At 43.2% G+C, this 20,806-nt stretch overlaps 1 protein-coding gene across 1 annotated transcript in view; it reads right to left on the bottom strand.

The window, feature by feature from the left end:
- Positions 1-20,130, bottom strand: part of Fam149a (family with sequence similarity 149 member A) — a 51,933-nt gene extending 31,803 nt beyond the window's left edge. The window contains exon 1 of the mRNA XM_032919075.1: positions 19,523-20,130. Within this exon, the coding sequence (XP_032774966.1) occupies positions 19,523-20,130 (608 nt within the window). The remainder of the gene's footprint in view (positions 1-19,522) is intronic.
- Between the last annotated feature and the right edge of the window lie 676 nt (positions 20,131-20,806).

The raw sequence follows: 20,806 nt of genomic DNA, 5'->3' as shown, positions 1-20,806 counted from the left end.
TTCCTGTCAATGGCTCAGCTGAACACCACAGATTTGTAGAGATTCCTAGACTGATGATGACTGTATGATTTCACACAAGTGAAGTGTTAAAACATAGTCGATGCTCATGATATTTCTGGCCCACTCTTTGTGAATTCAGCTACTTACGAAAATTTATGACATCAGAATCAAGCCTAAGTATTTTATGCCCATTCCTGCATAATGATATTCACTGGATTTATTGTACACGTTTATACCAGGGGCTTAAGACTGGGACTGACACTTGAAACATGCTCAAAAAACGTTCATAAAAATGGTCACATGTGTATGGGCACAGGCTCCCAGCTGAGATCCCACAAGGTGACGTCATTCTACTCTTGTCTTGTGAATCCTTGTCTTAGAATGGTTCCCAGGTATAGACTTATGTGATGTATTATGTTTGTAAGCACGAGAAGGATTTGCTGACTGAGTATGAAGAACCATACTGTCAGGTATGTTTATATTGACACAAGGTATGTTGCTATTAAAAGTTCTGAGGTTTATGTTAGTAAATCACTTAAATGTGTGTGTTCAGGACTAACTTTTGTACTCATAGACACAAACACACATAGATAAGATTAGATATTGATCAAATCATGAAAATGTTGAGTCTAGGGTCTCACGGGAACAAAATCGTATTGTCCCTAGGAACAAGCTTCTAAGTTCTGGGATGCCAGGTATGTACAAGAAAGAAGCCCGGTTCCCAAATTGACGGTTTTGCAGGAACTCTGTGGAGCAAACGTCACTGTAGGACACAAGGAAACTCACTCTGTTTTTATTCACACTCATTCATACCCATTGCTACACAATCTCTTTTAAAATCTATTGCTTAGCTTCAAAATCCTGTTCAAATATGACAAACATACAAAAACTTCCAAACAGTAGGAGGCAGTTCCCTGAGTCCAGCCATCAAGAACAAGTTCTACCTCGCTGGCTGGGCCAAAGCTGAGTTCACGTTCCCAGGCCCCAGAACTATCTCCTATCCTGCTTCTTCGGGTGGTCCGTGTTTGTCTGTTAACCAGTGAAGAGGGAAGTTGCCGATTATGTAAATGGTGGTAAATGTATTGCCTATCACGATTTCATTGACCACAGCTTGTTCATTCCTTTGTTCCCTTATCACATTCTAAATTCTGGACCAAAGTCCAGGAGGGGACCTGACTGCAAGAGCTGAATCAAGAACCCTGAAACCAGGTGACCGGGAAAAGGCCCAGTCACCAACATTAACTTCCTTGCTTAACCCCTTGTGCCAAAGTATGATTGATTCGTCAATGCAACAGGTCACCGCACTCCCTCTTGTTTTGTGTTCCCATAGGTTAAAAATGTACACTGTCACTCAGGGACACAGCTCAGATGCTGAGCTTGCCGTCCCCCTGCACACATAGAAAAGAAAGCTTTCATTTCTAAGCTTCTGCCTCTGGGGTGAGTTTTCCCAGCTTCCACCCATATCCCCAAGAAGCTGTGGAGATGATTTAAACACTAAGGTTAGTTCTGAACCTAGAGTCTTAGTACGGAATGCTGCAATCCGCCTGTTGCCTTCTGTTCCCACTGACCACAACTGAGTTCTCCATTTTCAAGTCGCACCTCAATCCCCCGAAGATTTGTGAAAACTCGAGTCATTAGACCTTGCCTTTCTCTTTCTATCTCAGCAGTTATGGCGTGAGAATTTGGGTTCCTCACAGAATCTCAGGGGTGCTATTCTCTATGGACCCAAGCTGAGACCGTGAGAACCACGGCTCCTACCCATCTGCTTTATGATTCTGTCCCATTACAGCCACACCCTACCCCTCAAAGCACTTGATCCTAGGAAATCACGTCATAGTTAGCCTTGTATTCAAAGTTCAATACATATTAGCTATTTCATTATTATAGTTTGCTGCTTGCTTATTGATTGATTGATTGATTGACTGATTGTGTGTGTGTGTGTGTGTGTGTGTGTGTGTGTGTGTGTGTGTGTGCGCGCACGCGCGCACCTATGCATAAGCATTCCAGGGCACACATGAGGAGGTCAGAGAACAACTTGAAGGAGTTGGTTCTCTTTTTCCTCCATGTGAGTTCCCAAGGGTCTAACTCAAGTCTTCCGGTGTGACCCAAATCACCCTTACCTACTGAGCCATCCTGCCAGCCCTAGTCCCTTGATTCAAGGATGGGGAAGAGGGTCTGACTGAAACTTTCCTCTTGCAGAAGAAGAAAGTGAGGTCTACAACTGGTCACTCCCAACCCTAGCTCATGGCATGAACCCTAGCTCTAATATATGAAATAGTGACCCAGGCTTCTCCCCATAATCTCCAACCATCACCCTACTCTGTCTTGGATTCTGCATTAGGTCAGGATAGCTAAGGAATACTTAGGGCTGAGGAAAAGTGAACTTGACAGAACAAAGAAGTTCCTCTTCTTGCTGCAGGGCCTTCTTTTTGCTGAGTAAAGCTGAAAGGAGAACTTAGTTTGCAAGACTCTAGGAGTGACTGTGACCTTGGTGTGTGTTTCCTGCCTCATGAGAACCGAGAATCTGGACTTCTCCATTGTGTACAGACAGCGCTTAGCAAAAAGCCAGGCCTGAAAATGTACCCTAACTTCACGCACAACTGCATTTCATGTTGACCACCGGGAATAATTAAAAGATTGGAAATAGAAAACAAAGATGACGACTTTCCATGGTTTATTTAACTCAGAAGTTGGGGTGTGCCCACCATCCATAGCATCTCAGGACAGCACTCAGCTGGGTGAGAACCTTGAAGTGCTTGTCATGAAACATAAGAGGCATCACTCCCTGCTTCACGTTCATTAAACTTTTATGTTTCTGTATAGCCCATACAATAAATACAAACATGGGAAATAAAGTTTAAAAAGCAGCTAAGTAAACTATGTGGGATATAAAAGAAAGGGGGGGGGAGACATGGTTCTACCTGCATTTGGCAACTCCTGGAGCCACATTCTGAGGAAAAAGCAGAATGGTCCTTCTTTTTGTGTGCATGGGGATGGGGTTGGGGTTGGGGATGGGGTTGGGGATGGGGATGGGGATGGGGATGGGGATGGGGATGGGGATGGGATAGAGGGATGGGGTTGGGGATGGGGTTGGGGATGGGGTGGGGGTTGGGGTGGGGGTGGGGGTGGGGGTGGGGATGGGGGTTGGGGGTGGGGGTGGGGTTGGGGTTGGGGTTGGGGCGGGGGTTGGGGGTGGGGTTGGGGATGGGGTTGGGGATGGGGATGGGGATGGGGTTGGGGATGGGGGACGGGGGTTGGGGTTGGGGTTGGGGATTGGGGTTGGGGATGGGGTTGGGGTTGGGGATGGGGTTGGGGTTGGGGATGGAGTTGGGGTTGGGGGGGATGGGGTTGGGGATGGGTTGGGGTTGGGGTTGGGGTTGGGGATGGGGATGGGGATGGGGATGGGGTTGGGGTTGGGGATGGGATTGGGGATGGGTTGGGGTTGGGGTTGGGGTTGGGGATGGGTTGGGGATGGGGTTGGGGGATGGGTTGGGGATGGGGATGGGGTTGGGGTTGGGGATGGGGTTGGGGTTGGGGATGGGGGTTGGGTTGGGGATGGGGTTGGGGTTGGAATGGGGTGGGGTTGGGGTTGGGAATGGGGTTGGGATGGGTTGGGGATGGGGATGGGGTTGGGGATGGGGGGATGGGGTTGGGGATGGGATTACAGGGATGGGGATGGGGTTGGGGTTGGGGATGGGATTGGGGATGGGGATGGGGTTGGGGTTGGGGATTGGGGTTGGGGATGGGTTGGGGATGGGGTTGGGGATGGGGTTGGGGTTGGGGTTGGGGATGGAATGGAGAGCTGTCGGAAGTGCTTATAGATTCTCTTTGGGAGGATGGAAAGGCTCAGGTGAAAAGACTGAGGAGATGCAGGGTGCAACATTAAAATCCACCCAATGCCCTGATTGCATTTAAAAATAGTGAAAATGATATTTTGATGTGTGTGTTTATTATAATTTAAAAATACACCTCCTGCTTTCAAGAGGATCCCCAACTTGAAGGAAGTCTAGGAACAGTGCAGGACACATGGTGTGGTGGCTTGAATAAGAATGACCTGCGTAGGCTCTTAGGTTTCAATATTTGGTCCCCTGTTGGTGGTACTGTTTGGGAATGATAGAATCTGTGGCCTTGTAGAAGGAAGTATGTTACTGGAGACAGACTTAAAAGTTTTAAATGGTTTGTGCCACCACCCCCATATCTCTCTCTCTCTCTCTCTCTCTCTCTCTCTCTCTCTCTCTGCCTCCAACTTGCCTATCAAGATGTGACCTCCCACTTGTTCCTGCCGCCATCATGAACTCTAACCTTCTGAAAGCATCAAACTAAATGCTTTCTATTGTACTTTGCCTTGGTCATTGGGTTCTCTTCACAGCAATACAATTTGAAGTAACTAAGACACCAGTTTAATCTTTACAAATATGCAGGCGAAAAGCTAAGTGGTGAAGCAGATAACATTCCTCGAATCCCTCAGCGCCTGCATATGTATCCTGGTTTCACACAGCTGCAAAGGAAGCTTAAAAATAAAGCAGCTACAACTTTGATTCTGAACACATTCTTAGGATGCTGCCTTACAATACTGGCACCTTATGACACTGATGCTTACCTTACAATATGGTATTTTACCAGCACAGAACGATTGGTTAAAAAAATGTATTTGTACTTCAAATGCCAAGCAGAGAAAGAATTCATGGACTCACTTATCAATAATTTTGAGGAATTAATTTGTAATTTGTACTTTTCTTTATATAAACCCCAGGATATTAATTTTTTTGGACGAAAAAAAAGGGGTTGGGGATTTAGCTCAGCAGTAGAGCGCTTGTCTAGCGAGCGCAAGGCCCTGGGTTCAGTCCCCAGCTCCAAAAAAAAGAAAAAAGAAAAAAAAAAAAAGCTTGAGTAAATGCAGGATCTATTACAATAAGGGAAATTTTAAATTCCAAGTGACAAAGTATTAGAAAATAATTTGCAGCTGTGTTCTTCCTAATAGAATGTAAGGAAAAAGCAAATTTTGCTAAAAGCAGCAGCTCACATACATGCCTCTAATTGCCACACTTTGGAAGGCTTGGATGAGAGACACTGGCTTGGGGCCAATCTCGGAAACCTACTGAGATCTTGACTCAAACCACCCCCAAAATGGCTGCACTAAAAAATAAATCAAACTTTTTATTCATCTATGTTGGCCTTAAACCATGCTATCTTGGCCTCAGCCTCCTAAATGCTAGTCTTAGAGGCATGTGCTACCACACCTCCTAATTCCTGAGTTTGAAAAAAGAAATTTTTTTTCTACTTCTGATGATCTAACTTTTAGACATGCATAGTACACCTTTAAAGATTCCCTTTTATTAAAATGTGCCATAATAAAAGGACTGGAGAGACGGATTAGCAGTAAAGAGCACTGGCTGCTGTCTCAGAGACCAGAGTTTGATTCCCAGCATCCACAGGATAGTTTAAAATAGGCTATAGCCCTAGTTCCAGGGGATCTAACATCCTCTTCTAGATTTCTAAGGCACAGCACACACATGGTGGATGTATGTGCTGACTAGTTTTATGTCAACTTGATACACGCTAGAGTTATCTGAAAGGAGGGGACCTTGATTGAGAAATTGCCTCCACAACATCCAGCTGTAGAACATTTTCTTAATTAGTGGTTACGTGGGAAGGCCCTGTCGATTGTGAGTGGTGCCATCCTTGATCTGACGGTTCTGAGTTCTATAAGAAAAGCAGGCTGAGCGAGCCATGATAAGCAAGCCAGCATGCAACACTCCTCCATGACTTCTGCAACAGAGACTGCCTCGAGGTTCCTACCCTCACCACTTTTGATGATGAACTCTTATGTGGAACCGTGAGTGAAATAAACCCTTTCCTCCCCAAGTTGCTTTCATCATGGTTTTTTCATCACAGCAATAGCAGCGCTAAGACAAGCTGGCACCAGGATTGTGGGATATTGCTGCGACAGATCTGACCATGTTTTGGGGAAGACTATGGAAGGACTTTAGAACTTTGGTAGAGAAAAGCCACTGAGTGTTGAGCACTCAGTGAGATATTCTGTAAGAGCTTGGAAGGTCAACATGTTGAGGACAGTGGAGACAATGGAGACCCAGCTTGTGACATTGCAGAGGAAAGTAAAGACTCTACGAGATTTTACGTGTGACGAACCTGTGGTGTCTGGTCAGTTGGAGCCTAAGAATTGGCTGTGATTAACAAAAGACCAGAACTACTCAAGTGAAACCTTTGCTCTGCTGGGACAATGGATGCCGGTCAGCTGGAACTGAAGAATTAGTTATGATTAAGAAAAGACCAGCATCACTGAGGAGAAGCCTTCTGGGAAGTGTTTCCTCAGGGTCAGCACCCAGAAGCTGTGGTTCAGAAGCGGCCAAGGTTGTGCCTTGTGCTGGCAGTGGAACTTGTTGGTGTGAGAGTCACTCAGGTGGTCCTGGTTCTGAAGGTATTAAAGGGTCATGAGGAGAGCAACTGAGCCCTGACACTATGAGGCAGCGCTGGAATCCCTGAAGAAAGTCCAGGAGAAGACACAGGTGAATGTGCAGCCCAGTTGTAGCCAGGGACCCCAGCACTTTTTTGAGATGACAGTACCATGGGATGGCCACCAAGAAGAGCAGCATTGGCGGCATGGAACCAGGCCTGGTCTAAAAGACAAGTTGTATGTGCTGCAGAGAGCGGAGATGGAGAAGTACCCCAAGCTCCTTGGAGCGACCCATATGACTGTGGATAAATCCAGATAAGGAGGCGTTGAGTTATTTCCACTTTTGCAGTTTGGTTTTGATCGAATTTGATTATGACTGTGCCCTGGTTCTTCCCTTTTGAAGTAAGAAGATCTTTTTTTTAATTTGACACAGAGACCTACAGTTGAGTTTTAAGAGTGGATTCTAAAAGAGATTGACTATTCTTAAGAGACTTAAATTATTAGGGTTTGAATTTTTAAAGACTGTGAGACTTTTTAAAAATTGGAATTTTATATTGTAGTGTTGGTATTCTCGAATGGTCCTGGGGAAGAATAAGAAAGGAGAGGTTAACAGTGATGCGTGTGTGTGTCAAGTTGACAAAGGGCCAATTGTACTGGGAAGTTCAGTGCCAACCTGACACAGAATAGTCATTGGAAAGAGGGAGCCTCAATTGGGAAAATGCCTCCATAAGATCCAGCTGTACACCACCCTCTTCTGATGATGAACTGTTAGATGGAACTGAGAGTGAAGTGAACCCTTTCCTCCTCGGTCTGCTCGGGTCATGGTGTTCCGTCACAGCAATAATAACCCTAAATGACACAGTGACAAAACATCCATACACTTAAAATATATATTTATAACTAGTAAAAACTGGAATATAATATTGTACTGAGATAACGACTCCAATGAAAGTATTAATAAGCTTCTGCTATGAAGGATGCCTTGATCTTTGCTTCTAACCCTTACCTAGTAACAAATCAGGTTCCTGTCTTTCACAGAGATAATAGGTAAAACCAGAACAAACATTAATTCAACTCAAGAAGAAATTCTGGCCGACCTTATTTCTGGCAATTGGTTGCAGTTGCAGAGCTAACTGGCTTTACAAAGTGTGTATGAGATAGTTAAAAACCTTCCCATAAAGAGGTCTCTTTAGTGAGGTACAACTTATAAATCGTTCATGTTTTTAAGTAGAAGTTATTTTGTCCTGTTAGTAAATTGATCTTTAACTATCCAAAGGGATGATTATTTTCTTGTAGAGCAGTGGCTCTCAACCTTCCTAATGTGTCAGAACAGTCAAAAGAATGACACATAGTGACTCAGGGAACTGTGAGAGAAATCCCGGAAAAAGGCAGAGGGCCTTTTACCTCAGGTACATTTTGTTCCCTGGATTGTTCTAAGATGTGATTTTTGTGCCTCCTATGACAAACATTTGCATTCGATTTATAAACTAGGTTTATTCTTGTTGGATGTCAGATCCTACAGTGTGCCCTGAACCAAGGTATAGCCTTTTGTCTTGTTTTTCATGGTTTCCCAGATATAACACGTCAGTCTATTGTGTTTAAATTTGTCTGTCCCGAGAAGGTGTGTGGAAAAACTGTTCTGTTACTATTCAGTACTGCCTACTGATCTTTCTTTACATATTTTTCTGATCATGATTTTTGGACTCAAACAGCCTTCCTTGGATGAGTGCTGACACATCGGTGTAGACGAGTTTGCTGAAACTGGAGTGAGATCGTCTACAGCCTTGGACTGCAGTTCACCCAATTCCTTCAGCTCCTCAGATCCCAGGTCCAGTGGACAAAACCTGCACGGGTTGGCTTAAAAGGTGACACTAGTGTTGTGACCCTCTAATATAATTCCTCCCGTTGTGGTGACCCCCACCTATAAAATTATTTTCATTGCTATTTCACAACTTGGATATTGCTAATGTTATGAATCGAAGTGTAAATATCTGGTGTGCAACCTCAGGTCGAGAACCACTGTTCTAGAAGACTCACAACATAGACTTTCCTGCTTATAAATGCAGTCCAGTTGAACTTGTCTTGGGTATGGATGGTTGTACATATCTTTTAAGTCTTAAAAGATATCCAACGAACTCTGAGCCTAGTGAAAATATTACTATTGATGAGTGCCTATAGAAAAGGTGATATATGTATATATATATATATATATATATATATGCATATATAAACGGTAGGTTTTAGTCAGCAATCAAAAACATGAATCTTTCTGCAAGAAATGGGTAGAACCATTAAAAAATTAGTTAGACTCACAAAGAAAAATTGTATACTTTTTTTCATATGGAGAATATATATTTAAGACAGGAAAGTAGAAATGGGGCAGGAAGATGTGGGGGGGACAAGAAAAGATCTATCAGGAAGAGGAAGATGAAGAAGAGAGCGCAGGGGTAGGTGGCTGGAAGTGGTTAGAGTACATTACCTTCATGAACGAGAGAGTAATAATAACGTCTACTATTTTGCTCAATCGCTATATGCTACAAACAACAGAACAGCCCTTGTCTTAGATAAGGCAGTGTTACTGAGATTCCACAGACAGGAAAGGGTAAAGGGACCCTTTGCCAACAGTTCTGAAGGCTGGAAATCCAAGATGGAGGTAGCAGTGACTTGGTCCGTGGTGAGAGTCCACACCTTAGCTTACAGACATTCACCATCTCCCAGGGTGTTCACATGAGCTCTTCTGTATGTGTAGTAGACAGTGGAGAAAGATTCCCACTTCCTCTCAAGAACTCAAGTCCCATTGGGAACATAGCACCTGTCCACGCTTAACTATTTCCTGACCCTCCAGTTTAAAACGTCAAAATATTGGGAATGAAGGATTCAACCTATGAGCCCGCAGAAGGCATCCGGCCACTTTGTCAGCCATATCCACGCTACTGTCTTTGCAGTAACTGAACATCCATACACACAAACTGCTTTTGCTTCACTCTTAGTCTCCAATGGCAATCAATAGCGAGCTTCCTTGTCTGCCATTACTATAACTTTTAATACATTTTTCCTATTAAAGTAACTATTCAATTTCCCCCAAGAAATTGTTAATATTTTCCAAGAACAAACTGACTGCAAAGACCTCTATGCACACAACTACCCACTCTATTTATTTCTCCTTTTAGTTCTGTTGATTCTTGGCATTAGTCTTCTATACTCAAGTTTGAGGTTTATGTTTTGAATTAAAACAGTTTTGACTATGAGACCAGCTCACTCCATGATTCTAAACGTGATGCCACCCTATGTTTCAAAATCTCTCTCTCGTGCCATCTGACTTGATTGCCAGGAGCTGGTGGACAGAAAACCCAAGCAAACCTTTTCTTCTTGCACCCATAGGTGTAACTTAAGCAGTGAGTTTGTTAAATACGCATCCTCACGTATTTTATTTGGCATATGTTATTGGTGCTTATAAATGAGGAAATTTTACATCTTCTCATAGACTGGTCCTTTTATTTTTATGAAATAGCCCGTGTAGCTTTCACTAATGCTCCTGTATGAAAGTCTATCCTGCTCTGATATTCTAAAACCCGCACCAGCTCTCTCCTATTTAAAATGCTTTTCAATACCGAAGCTTCACCCCCACGTGAATATTTCTACTTCCTTGTAAGTGAGCAGTGTCGAGAGTAAGCAGCACCGACTTGTTGCTTGTAGCTCCTACTCACACTCACGAGAGATTATTACATTTACTTCTGAAAGCAGACGGAGCTGAGCCCTGCCTACCCAGGACTCCTTAATCCAATCAGGAAGTGAAAAGATCTGAACCGACTGGGGTTTCCGAGCCAGGCTAGCTGGCTGATTTCCTGAACTCCTGAATATATTTAAAGTTTCTGAGCTTTCTCAGTTGGCTCACAACAGCGGAAACAACCTCATCTTTGGTGGCTGGAGTAGAACAGGGAAGTTTTGTAGGAAAATATAGTACAGTGTGTGATGTGAATGCCCGTTCATCTTCCAAAGGAATCTTTGCTAATGATGCAGTCTTTTCTTAGTGATTTAATAACTCATCAATTACCTATAGAGAAAGTCAAGTTGCCCCCTGCTTCACAGTCACTGTGGGATAAAATCTAGCATTTTCAGCAAGGGCGGCGAGCATATGGATTCAAGTGTGTTCGTAGCGCATACACATATGCGGTGCTAGACTGAAGTGGGCTAATGACACTACCAACTGAGATGTGCTAAACAGGAAGAAAGACAATGAATTTGATTTTGATCTTGAAAATCACAAACATCAGGAGCTCTGGAACATGGTAGGCATGTTTCCACTAAACAGAGGTTAGCTCTTTACCATGACAAAGATAAAAGTGTGATTTTTCTTTTTTTTTTTCTTTTCTTTTCTTTCTTTTTTTTTTTTTTTACTATAAGAAGAAAATAACAGTGGGTCCTGAGGGTTTCCACGGAAGATTCTGGGTTTGTTTTGTTTTTGTAACATTCAGTGGAATCTCTTTAAAAGCAGAAATTTCTGCTACAGGGTACGATTTCTTCTTACCTGTGAGTCATCCCAAATCACAGTTCTTTATGCCAATCTAAGGTCATAAGGTGTGAGCTGCCCTCCACCCCTAAAAGCAGAAGTAACTTTATCTCTGACTTATGTAAGGGAATAAACTATCTAAGTGCCCTTGTTACTTACAAGCCCTTATCTTTCGGTGGAGATTAAGGATTTAAGTGATGTGATTATGCTAACAATTGCTCGTGAATCTTTGGATAGATATCAGAAGACCTTTTGTCTTTGTAGAGACAAAAGTGTTGAAAACTGCTAGGAGCTTGGTGCCTGTCCTCCACCCGTGCCATTGCTCATCGCCAATGTTACATTTTGGCTGTTTCAGTGTTTGGTAACCTCTTGAGTTGCAGATATCTTCTGTAATCTCAATGGCTTTTGGAAAAAAAACCAGTCCTTTGTTTCCATGATACTGTGGTATCTAGACTGTTCTTGGAATTAAAGGTGTTAACACAGTCAAGTCACTTAAGAGCAACCACCCCACCCCGAGGCCACAGAGGAGTTGATACGGTGGGCTAACTGTGTCTGTCCATCTAGTAAGTAAGACGGCTGAGAAGATGTGAGAAAGGGCAGTGGATCAAGTTATCCTGGTGGGGTGTAAGGAACAAGCTTTCCCCAGGTACCCCAGTAATGTTTAGTACGTACTAGGAAGGTAAGGCGGGAACAGCGAACAGCTTCTGCTTTGTGGAAACTATTCGAATAGGATCACTGAAAAACAAAAGTCCAGATTTCAAAGGACAAGGCGACCCAAGAAATGTCAGGGTTGGAATTTTTGTAACATCAGTTTTCAGCTTTCCAGGGATCTAAAGAAAAGGCCGTCATCTTGTCCTGTTGAAAATATGGTGTTTATAGAACACAGTGAATGGATCCTTTAAACTTTAGGGGGAAAAAATCGTGTTTGTTTGTTTGTTTGGGCAGAGGTGTAGAAGCCAGAGGACAACAACTTGCAATATCAAATTAGCAGTCTTGGCAGCAACTACGCATCCTTATCGGTCTGAGCTGTCTTGTTGGCCCAGCAACAAGAATTTAAGAACATACAGGTCTTTTATGTTGTTTCTTTGGACGCTTTCTTCATCCCATTACTTCTTGGTCTTTATGTCTAAGTATCTAGTTATTCTAGGCCTTCAAGTCTGCTCTGGTTTGACTCTGATTTGCCCTCTCCGGCTCTTGTGTTTGAGCTTTTGGTCCCCAGATCATGGTGCTATTTTGGGAGGTTGGGGAGTGTTTGGAACTTAGGGTACAGCCAGCAGATACAGGCTACCTGTATCACTGAGGGCTATAATCTGATCTTGGTCTGGGCTTCCTTCTCCTACGCTGATTCTGTCAGAAACTCTGTAACAACAGTGAGAAAAGTCTCTCGAAGTTGCCTTCAACTATTAACAATAAAAATAACAATTATTACCTGACATGTATTAAAGCCTTATATTACAACAGTGCTGTGCGGAGTCCCTTGTGTGGCTATCTCGCTTCCACCTGACAGTAGCTCCCTAAGAGGGTCTCTAGTCATTCTTGTCTTCCTCCTGTGTGAAAGCTATCTCATTGTATTCGAATCCCACCTAGCGTAGAGCTTCCCCTTTGCTGACCTCATGTTTCCAAGGCTTCCTCCACCAGCCGCAGAAAAGTAACTGCCCTTTAAAGATGGTTGAATTGCTCTCCTCTGTGAGAGGCCCAGTAGGGTATGCATGGCCCGAGACAAAGCATTGTAAGAAGAACAGCCGAGAGCAGTCTCCTGAAGTAGCTCATGTTCTGAATTTATTCTATAGTTTCGTTACCCAGAGGTTTGTATTTTAAACTCCTTCAGGGCATCTTTCTTTCTGCTATAGGTATCGTGTCAGAAAATTTCACATTTAACACGAAGGCGTTAAATAAGCATTTAATGAAAGTAAGAAGGAAAAGCAAGCCGTGGCTATTTGTATCTCCTAGGTAGGCAGGGCAGATATAGATATGGTGCCAGCCGGGAGGTCAGGGTCTCGTGAAAGTCACTGAGCTGGATCTGTATTGGTTGGCGTAGTTAACAGAAAGTTTAGCAATACTAAGTCTAGGGGGTACATGAGTCTGGTTCTCAGACATGTAAAGGAGGCAAATGCATTCAAGCCTAAGGTTAAATTCCATCACTCACTCGGTCAGGACAAAGGCGAAAGGACCAAAGTAGAAATTAAATGGAGCCATAGGAGAGAACTCAGAAAATAACTGCTAGGCGCAGAACGGCAAGAGCACATACTTTACTTTAACCGCAGTCTGCCCACGAGAAGCTGCTGCTACAATGGCCATGATGTATACTTGCAGTCACCAAAACCTAGGCGTTATCCTCACTGTTTATTTCTTACACCTTCATTTCGTTCGATGTGGTTTTGACAATGTTTTATTAGAAATAATTACAAAGAAGTTATTTGCTTTTAAAATCACTAGGTAAGACGTATTTGAAACTTTTGAATTATTTGTTTAGGTCCTCAAAACTGTTTCATTTATTTTAGAGATCAATGGTCAAAAATGATCCCCCAAATTAAACATTAGGTTAAAGAAATATTCTCTTAGGAATGCCTATCGGTGCCCGGCAGGGTACAGTTCCTCAATATTTGATTGTAATGCCACTGCCTCTTTAAGTGACACCTGTAAAACACAAGCACACGAGACAGCCTTTCCCCAGCCTGTGCTATATCGAATGGCTTCTCTTTTGTTTTCCCTAGAAAAAGTGCGTGTTCACTCTGATTTGGTAGTATAATAAACACTTACATGTTATATGTACATAATCTAAAGAAAGAACTGTTATATAATGAACCAGGAGTGGGCCTGACTGTACAAGGGCAGGTATTTAATCCGCTCTTCAACATGGACAAAACTAGGCTCAAAACTAGGCTACTTACATATGTCTTTGTTGACATTAATAGCAACATTATTTTGAGAAGTCCCTTTTAGATTGCTGTAATGGCTTTTTGTTTTCCAGGACCTTTTCCTCACTATAATCCATTTGTTCCAAAAAAAATTATTATACATTTCTTTTTAAGTACAGATAAGTAGAGTCTTTTCCACCTAAAGTAATCCAGTGTGTGTGTGTGTGCGTGCGTGCGTGCGTGCGTGTGTGTGTGTGTATGTGTGTGTGTGTGTGTGTGTGTGTGTGTGTGGTGTGTTGTGGTGGGGAGAGGGCTTCTGCATGCATGACATCTAGAATTTCCTATTCCATTTTTATTAGTTATATGGAAATAGAAAATTTCTTATACTTTCTGAGACCCAGTCTTCTCATCTGTAAGTGGGAATAAAGTACTGCCTTGTGTACTTGAGAGCTCCTGGCAACATATATAAAGCAACCCTACAGCATCGGGTAAGTGGTGGACACTGGAATCCTAACTGCTGTTTCTAATGTTTGTGCGTATGCATTTGAGGGTTGTTTACATCAATCAATCATCATGCTGACAGAAACGTTAAAACTGGTAAGCACATCAAATATCTGAAAGAGGCAAATCTTTTCTTGGGGATATATCATCTACTTCTTTAGAATGTACTTAATATAGCAAAATTATAGCTCTCTCTGCTTTGTTTTGAGGCATTGACTTAGCGATGAAATGATTGTGTTCGTGTGTAGGTAGTGACTTATTCAATACAGACTTTTTCCTTCTCTGGATTGTGAAGAGTCCTCAGACAAATGGAAGGTTTTCTAAGACCACACATGGATAGTCGTAATTGAACACACCTAGTGACCATGCCTGGAATACAGTCACTGATATTAGATGTCTGGTGTAAACTGTTAGCTTCCAGAGTAGTTTTCTCTTCATTTTAGTAACCCTGTGTAGAAGTTCTACATTGTTTGAAAATAATTCCAAAAGTTATAGTTACAAATTTAGGAAAGCAATAATTCTAGGAAGAATATGTGTGTATAGAGGCACACTTGTCTGTGTTCAGAAAGGGTATTTTATTTCCCTCCAGTTATCTTCAACAAAACCAATAGAGAAAGCCTTCGTGACGTTTTTTCATTGCCAAAGATGTTCCTTTCTTAGTTCAGTACATATAATCATTGCCCCAGCTTTATTTAGCTTTAAAAAAACAAAAACAAGGGGTTGGGGATTTAGCTCAGCGGTAGAGCACTTGCCTAGCAAGCGCAAGGCCCTGGGTTCGGTCCCCAGCTCCGAAAAAACAAAAACAAAAACAAAAACAAAAACAAAACAAAATAGCACGCCCTCATGAACTTCTTTTACTTCTGGCAGAGTCAACTGGCAGAGTCTGATCTTTTCAGTATGTTATTAATTGCGTTCATTTGCTTATTTAATAAAGCACACACAGTGTTTAACGAGCACATTCTACTGAGTGTGCCTACGTGACGCTATTTATGCTGAATGATTCATGTTTTTCTTATTCTGACAACTTTGCAGATTTGGCTCTACTCCAAAAGTCTAACTCACTGTAGAGCTTATACAGAACAGGTATTTGTAATGTACAGTTTGGGGGTTCACCTCTGGAAAATGACACATTAACTTTCAGTGTAGATCATAGCTATTCTACTCTGTACAAAGGAGACTGTGGACGATAAATACTATATTTGGGATCCTGAACATTCTAAAGCAATAGTAATGGCTGTTTATGAAGTGCTTCTATGGGAGCGGTGTCAAGAAGGGTAAGGCAGGTGCGAGACAAAGCCAACGGGGGCTAGGATGCACAACAGGTGGGAAGAAGAAAGTGATGCTGGGAATAATGAGAATAACCGGCCAAGGACGTTAAATAGCATATGCTGCCTCCTTTAACCCCTACAATATCTCTAACTGCGGACTATTAATCCCAGTTTAATGGAAGAGGAAGTGAATTGAGTGATGGGAATAGCTGTTAATACCGTAAGGACTTCTTTTTTAAAAAAAAATGCTATAGAATTGAATTTAGGTCAGCATCAATCTGATAAAATCTTGGGCGAATCATTATCACTATGTAACTCAGGATCCCGATTGCACATCATGTGGTCATTGTTACTTAATATAGCCAGGTGCTGTGTATGGAGACTGTTACAAAGAACTTAAACTTGCTCTTTAAAGCTATAGTGGGAGACTAACCACTAGCTCAATCACAAAGATTTTAATTAAAATAACAAGAACAATTTAAAGTTAAAACCAGCTACTGCTTAGGTGGTAAGGAGAAAATTGTTTTATGTTTAAGAAAATGTTAAATGTTGAAAATCATGTAAGTTTTTGTGTGTTCATGTATTGTCATGCATATGTGTATATATGTGAATGCATGTGCACATGTGTATGTGTGTTCTTGCATGTGTATATGTATGTGTGTGAAAGTGTGGACATATGTGTTTATGTGTGTTTGTGTGTGCAGGTGTATATGTGTGCACATGTGTATGTATACATTTGCATGTGCATACATGTGTTGACCAAAGGGACTTTTATATGTTGCCTCTTTTATCCCCTACAATATCTTTGACTGGGAATTGTTATTTCTAGTTTAACAGAAGAGAAAGTGAATTGACTGATGCAAAGCAAAGTCATTTTGTTTTAGGGACAGAATCTGACCTGGCCGGGGACTCACTGATATATCTAGGCTCCTGATCACCAAGGCCCAGGCATTGGCCTGTGTCCACCTCCCCAGCGCTGAGATTACAAACACATGCCTCCACTCCTAACCTATTTTCCATGGACACTGGGGATGAAAATCCTCGAGTGTGTGTGGCAAGCACATTCCTAGCTTCACTGTGTCTCTAGCCCAGGATTAGGACTTTTAAGAAGGGAATGGTCATATGACTCTAAGAGAATGCAAAAGCCACTTAACACTTGCAAGCTGAGCTCACGATTCATCCCTGAAGGAACAGCATGTCCCAGGAGAACGCATTACTTACTCTGAGAAAATACCAAGACAACCAAAGAAAAAAGGCTCAAGAACAATTATTCCTAAAAAGAGACAATTATGGAAGTGGACCGTATGAGGAGGAAAGTGTTTTTATTCATTGATTTAATGTGCTTTTACTGAGTGCCTTCGTACTGCCATCAGTATCACGGTGCAATCTAGTAAAGAACGTAAGACGGAACTGGGTCACAGTATTGTGGGACGAGATTGGACACGTGCTGAACTGTGCAAAGTGTGTGTAATGACTAGCATTCTGTATTCTCCTTAAATTTTTAAAGGGTGATCCCAGCATAAAAGATATACTTTCTTCTTGTGTTACATACTAACATATGTACCATATCAATTGCTAAGATCCTTTCATTCGCCGAGCAAATTGATAAGCCCTTTATAGGGAGCCAGAATTACAGGATGAGGCAGTGAAGGGCTTAGTGGAAAGAGGGGCAAAGGGAGTGCAGTGCAGAGAGAAAAGACATAGGAAGGGAAGGCAAACATCAAAAGGGTTAGAACACATATCTGGGGGTGCAAGACAAGACAAAGAAAGAAAACTCATTTCCCCCCACTTTCACCCAAATGTAGTTCGTTCTATCTATCTATCTATCTATCTATCTATCTATCTATCTATCTATCTATCATCTATCACCTATCTATTATCTATCTATATCTATCACTATCTATCCACTTATCATCTATCATCTATTTAATCTATCAATCATACATTTATCTATATCATCTATCTTCTACTATCTATTATCACCTATCTATCATATATACCTATCATCTGTTTATCTATCTTCTATCTATCTCTATATCTCTATCAATCTATCTGTATATCTACCTATCTTCCTGTCTATTACTCACCTGTCTTCTACCTCTCTCTCTCCTTTCTGTCTCTCTCACTTTCTTTCTCCCTAGTTATCTATCTATCTAATTTTCTATCAGATTTTCTTCTATAACTGAGTGCTATGGTCTAAATATAGGATCTGTGTCTCTCAAGGATGTGTTTCCATTTTTATATATGTTCACATTCTCTCTAGTCATTTGCCACCCCCCACCAGTCTCACATTAACCATGCCCCTCTTCCCACGTCCATTGGCGCCTGAAAGTTAAATGTTCACTTTCAACAAGAGCACTTTTAATATTAGTCAAGCAGGCTAAGAGCAATGTACTACCCAACAGGTGGCAAGGAGATAATTTAAATTCATTTTCTGATAATGTTTACTTAGTCCATATTGCCAACAGCATAAAGGATAAATACATAAGACTTCGGCCTACTTCTCTTTGTCTCTACTTTTTAATGAGAAGAGAATTGGGTGTGACGAAAAGAAAGAAGCCATTTTGTACCCACAAAGGAAATTATCTACTCAGGATTGTCTGCTGCCCGCCAGTGTCAGTGCCTTTGTCTTTAGCTCTAGAGTGTAGGTGCACACGCCATCAGGAAGATGTGTGGAAAACTCAACCTTCGATGCAACTTTAGTTCTGAAAGCAACTAAAACTCAATTTTTGGGTAACATTGGGTGCATTTGCTAAGCAGCTTAGCTTCTGCCAACAACACCAAATGCACAGTTACTTAAAACGCAATTGTCGTAAGGGTTTTGGAAACTACAAACATAAACTAGTATCACACGGATGGCAGTTAATGCCTCTTCCTTTCCTGGCTGCTCTGCCTGGTCTAATGTCAGTTCGCTAAGTAAAAGTGCCGAGCCTAGAGTTTCGGCCACCGTGAAGATCCGTTTGCTCATCAAACATTAATTGTATAAATGTTAAGGACCGTTTGCTAATAACAAAGGCCCAATTCCTTAGGTAATTAGAGCAGCTTTTCAAGTGCAATTGATTTTCCTTATCAGGAGGTCATTGATTGACAAACAAATTTCGAAACCTAATATTTCAAATGATCAACCTAATCTGACTGACTGTTATGCAACTCCCAGCACTGGCACAGACGCCAGGCCCTTTCCGGAAACTGCGCGCTCGCGCCATGAACACCATGCCTCTGTCAGCATTCAAAAGGACGAATACATTTGTACACACTTAAAAACATCTATGTGCTCTTGTTACAAGTAGAATTCACTGTCATTTAGAGTCTCAAGTTATTTGGTAAGGATAATGTGTTGATTTCAAAGGGTAGGTGTATGGTGTGGTGGGGGGAGGGAGGGGTGTGTGTTTATCCTCTGAGGAAAGTGGCCTCCAATTCCCAGTCTGTTCTGGTGAAGTCAGTCCCTGTTTCTGTAGTAACACAAGACAGGGCCCCAAGACAGAACCCCAAGACCTCTGGGAGAAGTAATCCTAAGCACCACAGGTCTCCTTTGTAACAGATGAGGTGATACATATGTAAATTAACTAGGCGTCACCTAAAGGAAACCCATTCCTCTTGGGATCTGATCCTCAGAAACTGTGGAAGCGCCGCTCAGCCATTTCTTAACCAATGCTGCTGTACTGCAGAGTGGGTTACCTGGACACCTGGTGCATTCTGTCGCGGAGAAAGGCGCTTGGAAAAAAAGTCTTGTGAAAATTCTGCTCATCGCCTAAGGTTCAGTGCTTCTGGTAGCAGAGACCTAGCATACAATCCTGTCCCTCCCCTCCTCTTCTCCCCTGATCAACAGGATTACTCGGAGGATGTTAAGGAAAAGTTTCCCATAGTCTATGTTGGGAACAACCAGAAAGCCTGGGAGTGGGCGGAGAACCTGGGAAGAGATATGTGGCAGGCAGAGGGTGGGGGTCAAAATTGCCCGACTGCTACTCACCCTTCTGGGTCATCCTGGGAGTCGCTGTCCGAGGTCCATTCCTCGCCAATGTCTGGCAAGGTAAAAAACAGAGTTTTGGGGACAGGACCTGGGGCCATCCATACACTGGGCTCTGGATCTCCAGGAGCTGGCAGGTGGCGAGGGTTCCGTGGACTCGAGGCTTCGCTGCTGTTGCTGTCCAAGGGGATGGTGACGGAAGGCAGGGTCGCCCAGACAGCCCCTGGGCTGGGCAAAGCCCCTGAGGCCACGGAGCACACAGAGCCGCTGTAGAAGGCTAAGGGCAGTGCTGTGGATGCCCCTGAGTTGCTGGGCAGAGATCCGGGACACCCTGCTGCTTCTACCCTATGGGTGGCTGCCGAACTCCTGGGGTGCGAGGCAGGGAGCGGAGTGTGAGCAGGGGTGAAGGGTTCCCGTGAGGCCGCAGTGTCTGGAGGCAGAGATGGGAGCAAAGTCAGGGTCTCAGCCTCTCTAAGTGATGTGCTGGCTCCGGAGTCCACTGATCCTGTGGCCGCTGCACCTCCAGGGTGGCTGGAGACCGCCGGGGACGCTGTTGAGATCTTGAAGATCTTGGCAAACAGAGACCCCAGGTCCAACACAGCGACCTTCATGCCTTGGTCCTGGAGAGGCTTCTGTTACTGTTGCCAGGAGGTCAAGGACGCCAGGTGTTGGGCTGCAGGGCTCCATCCACCGCCCCCTGCAACAATCTGGATCAGGTGACCCTGGGGACGAGCAGGGGGTCCTGGGGTCCTGGCACACGGCTTCCTCGAGGCTTCTAGGTCTTTTTCCACCTCTAGGAACCTGTTGTTTTCAGCGTTTAGCTCCTTACAGATTTGACAAACCCTCTCCAGTGGACCCACAGATTGCTGAAATTGTAAAAGGTAACAGAGGGAGGAGAAACGTCTCCTGCCCCACAGTGTAGTAAGATGCCCAAGGGACCAGGAGCACAGAGCTCAAGAAGAAGACTAGTGTTTGATGCACAGATTATGGGCTAAACTCCCTGGAGATTCTCTGGCTGGCCCCTGGGGCTGCACAGGCGGTTGCTAAGCTAAACAAAACCCCTGCTAAGCTCTCTGCTAATTGGACTCCAGACTGTAGCTGGGCTGTGTCCACAATAGAAACCCCAGCTCCCCTCCTTGACGCCTGCCTTAAAGAAACAGTTTCAAATTTCTCCATCATCCTTACAGCTTCAGGCTGCCCAGGAGCTAGGACGTTAAACATAATCCCTGCAAGCATACACATCGGTTCCAGAATGTTCTGGAACTCATTCAGCTTGACAAGGTCAAA

This window comes from Rattus rattus, chromosome 13 (assembly GCF_011064425.1).
Source record: "Rattus rattus isolate New Zealand chromosome 13, Rrattus_CSIRO_v1, whole genome shotgun sequence".
NCBI lineage: Eukaryota > Metazoa > Chordata > Mammalia > Rodentia > Muridae > Rattus > Rattus rattus.
This window is presented reverse-complemented; position numbering and strand designations above follow the sequence as displayed.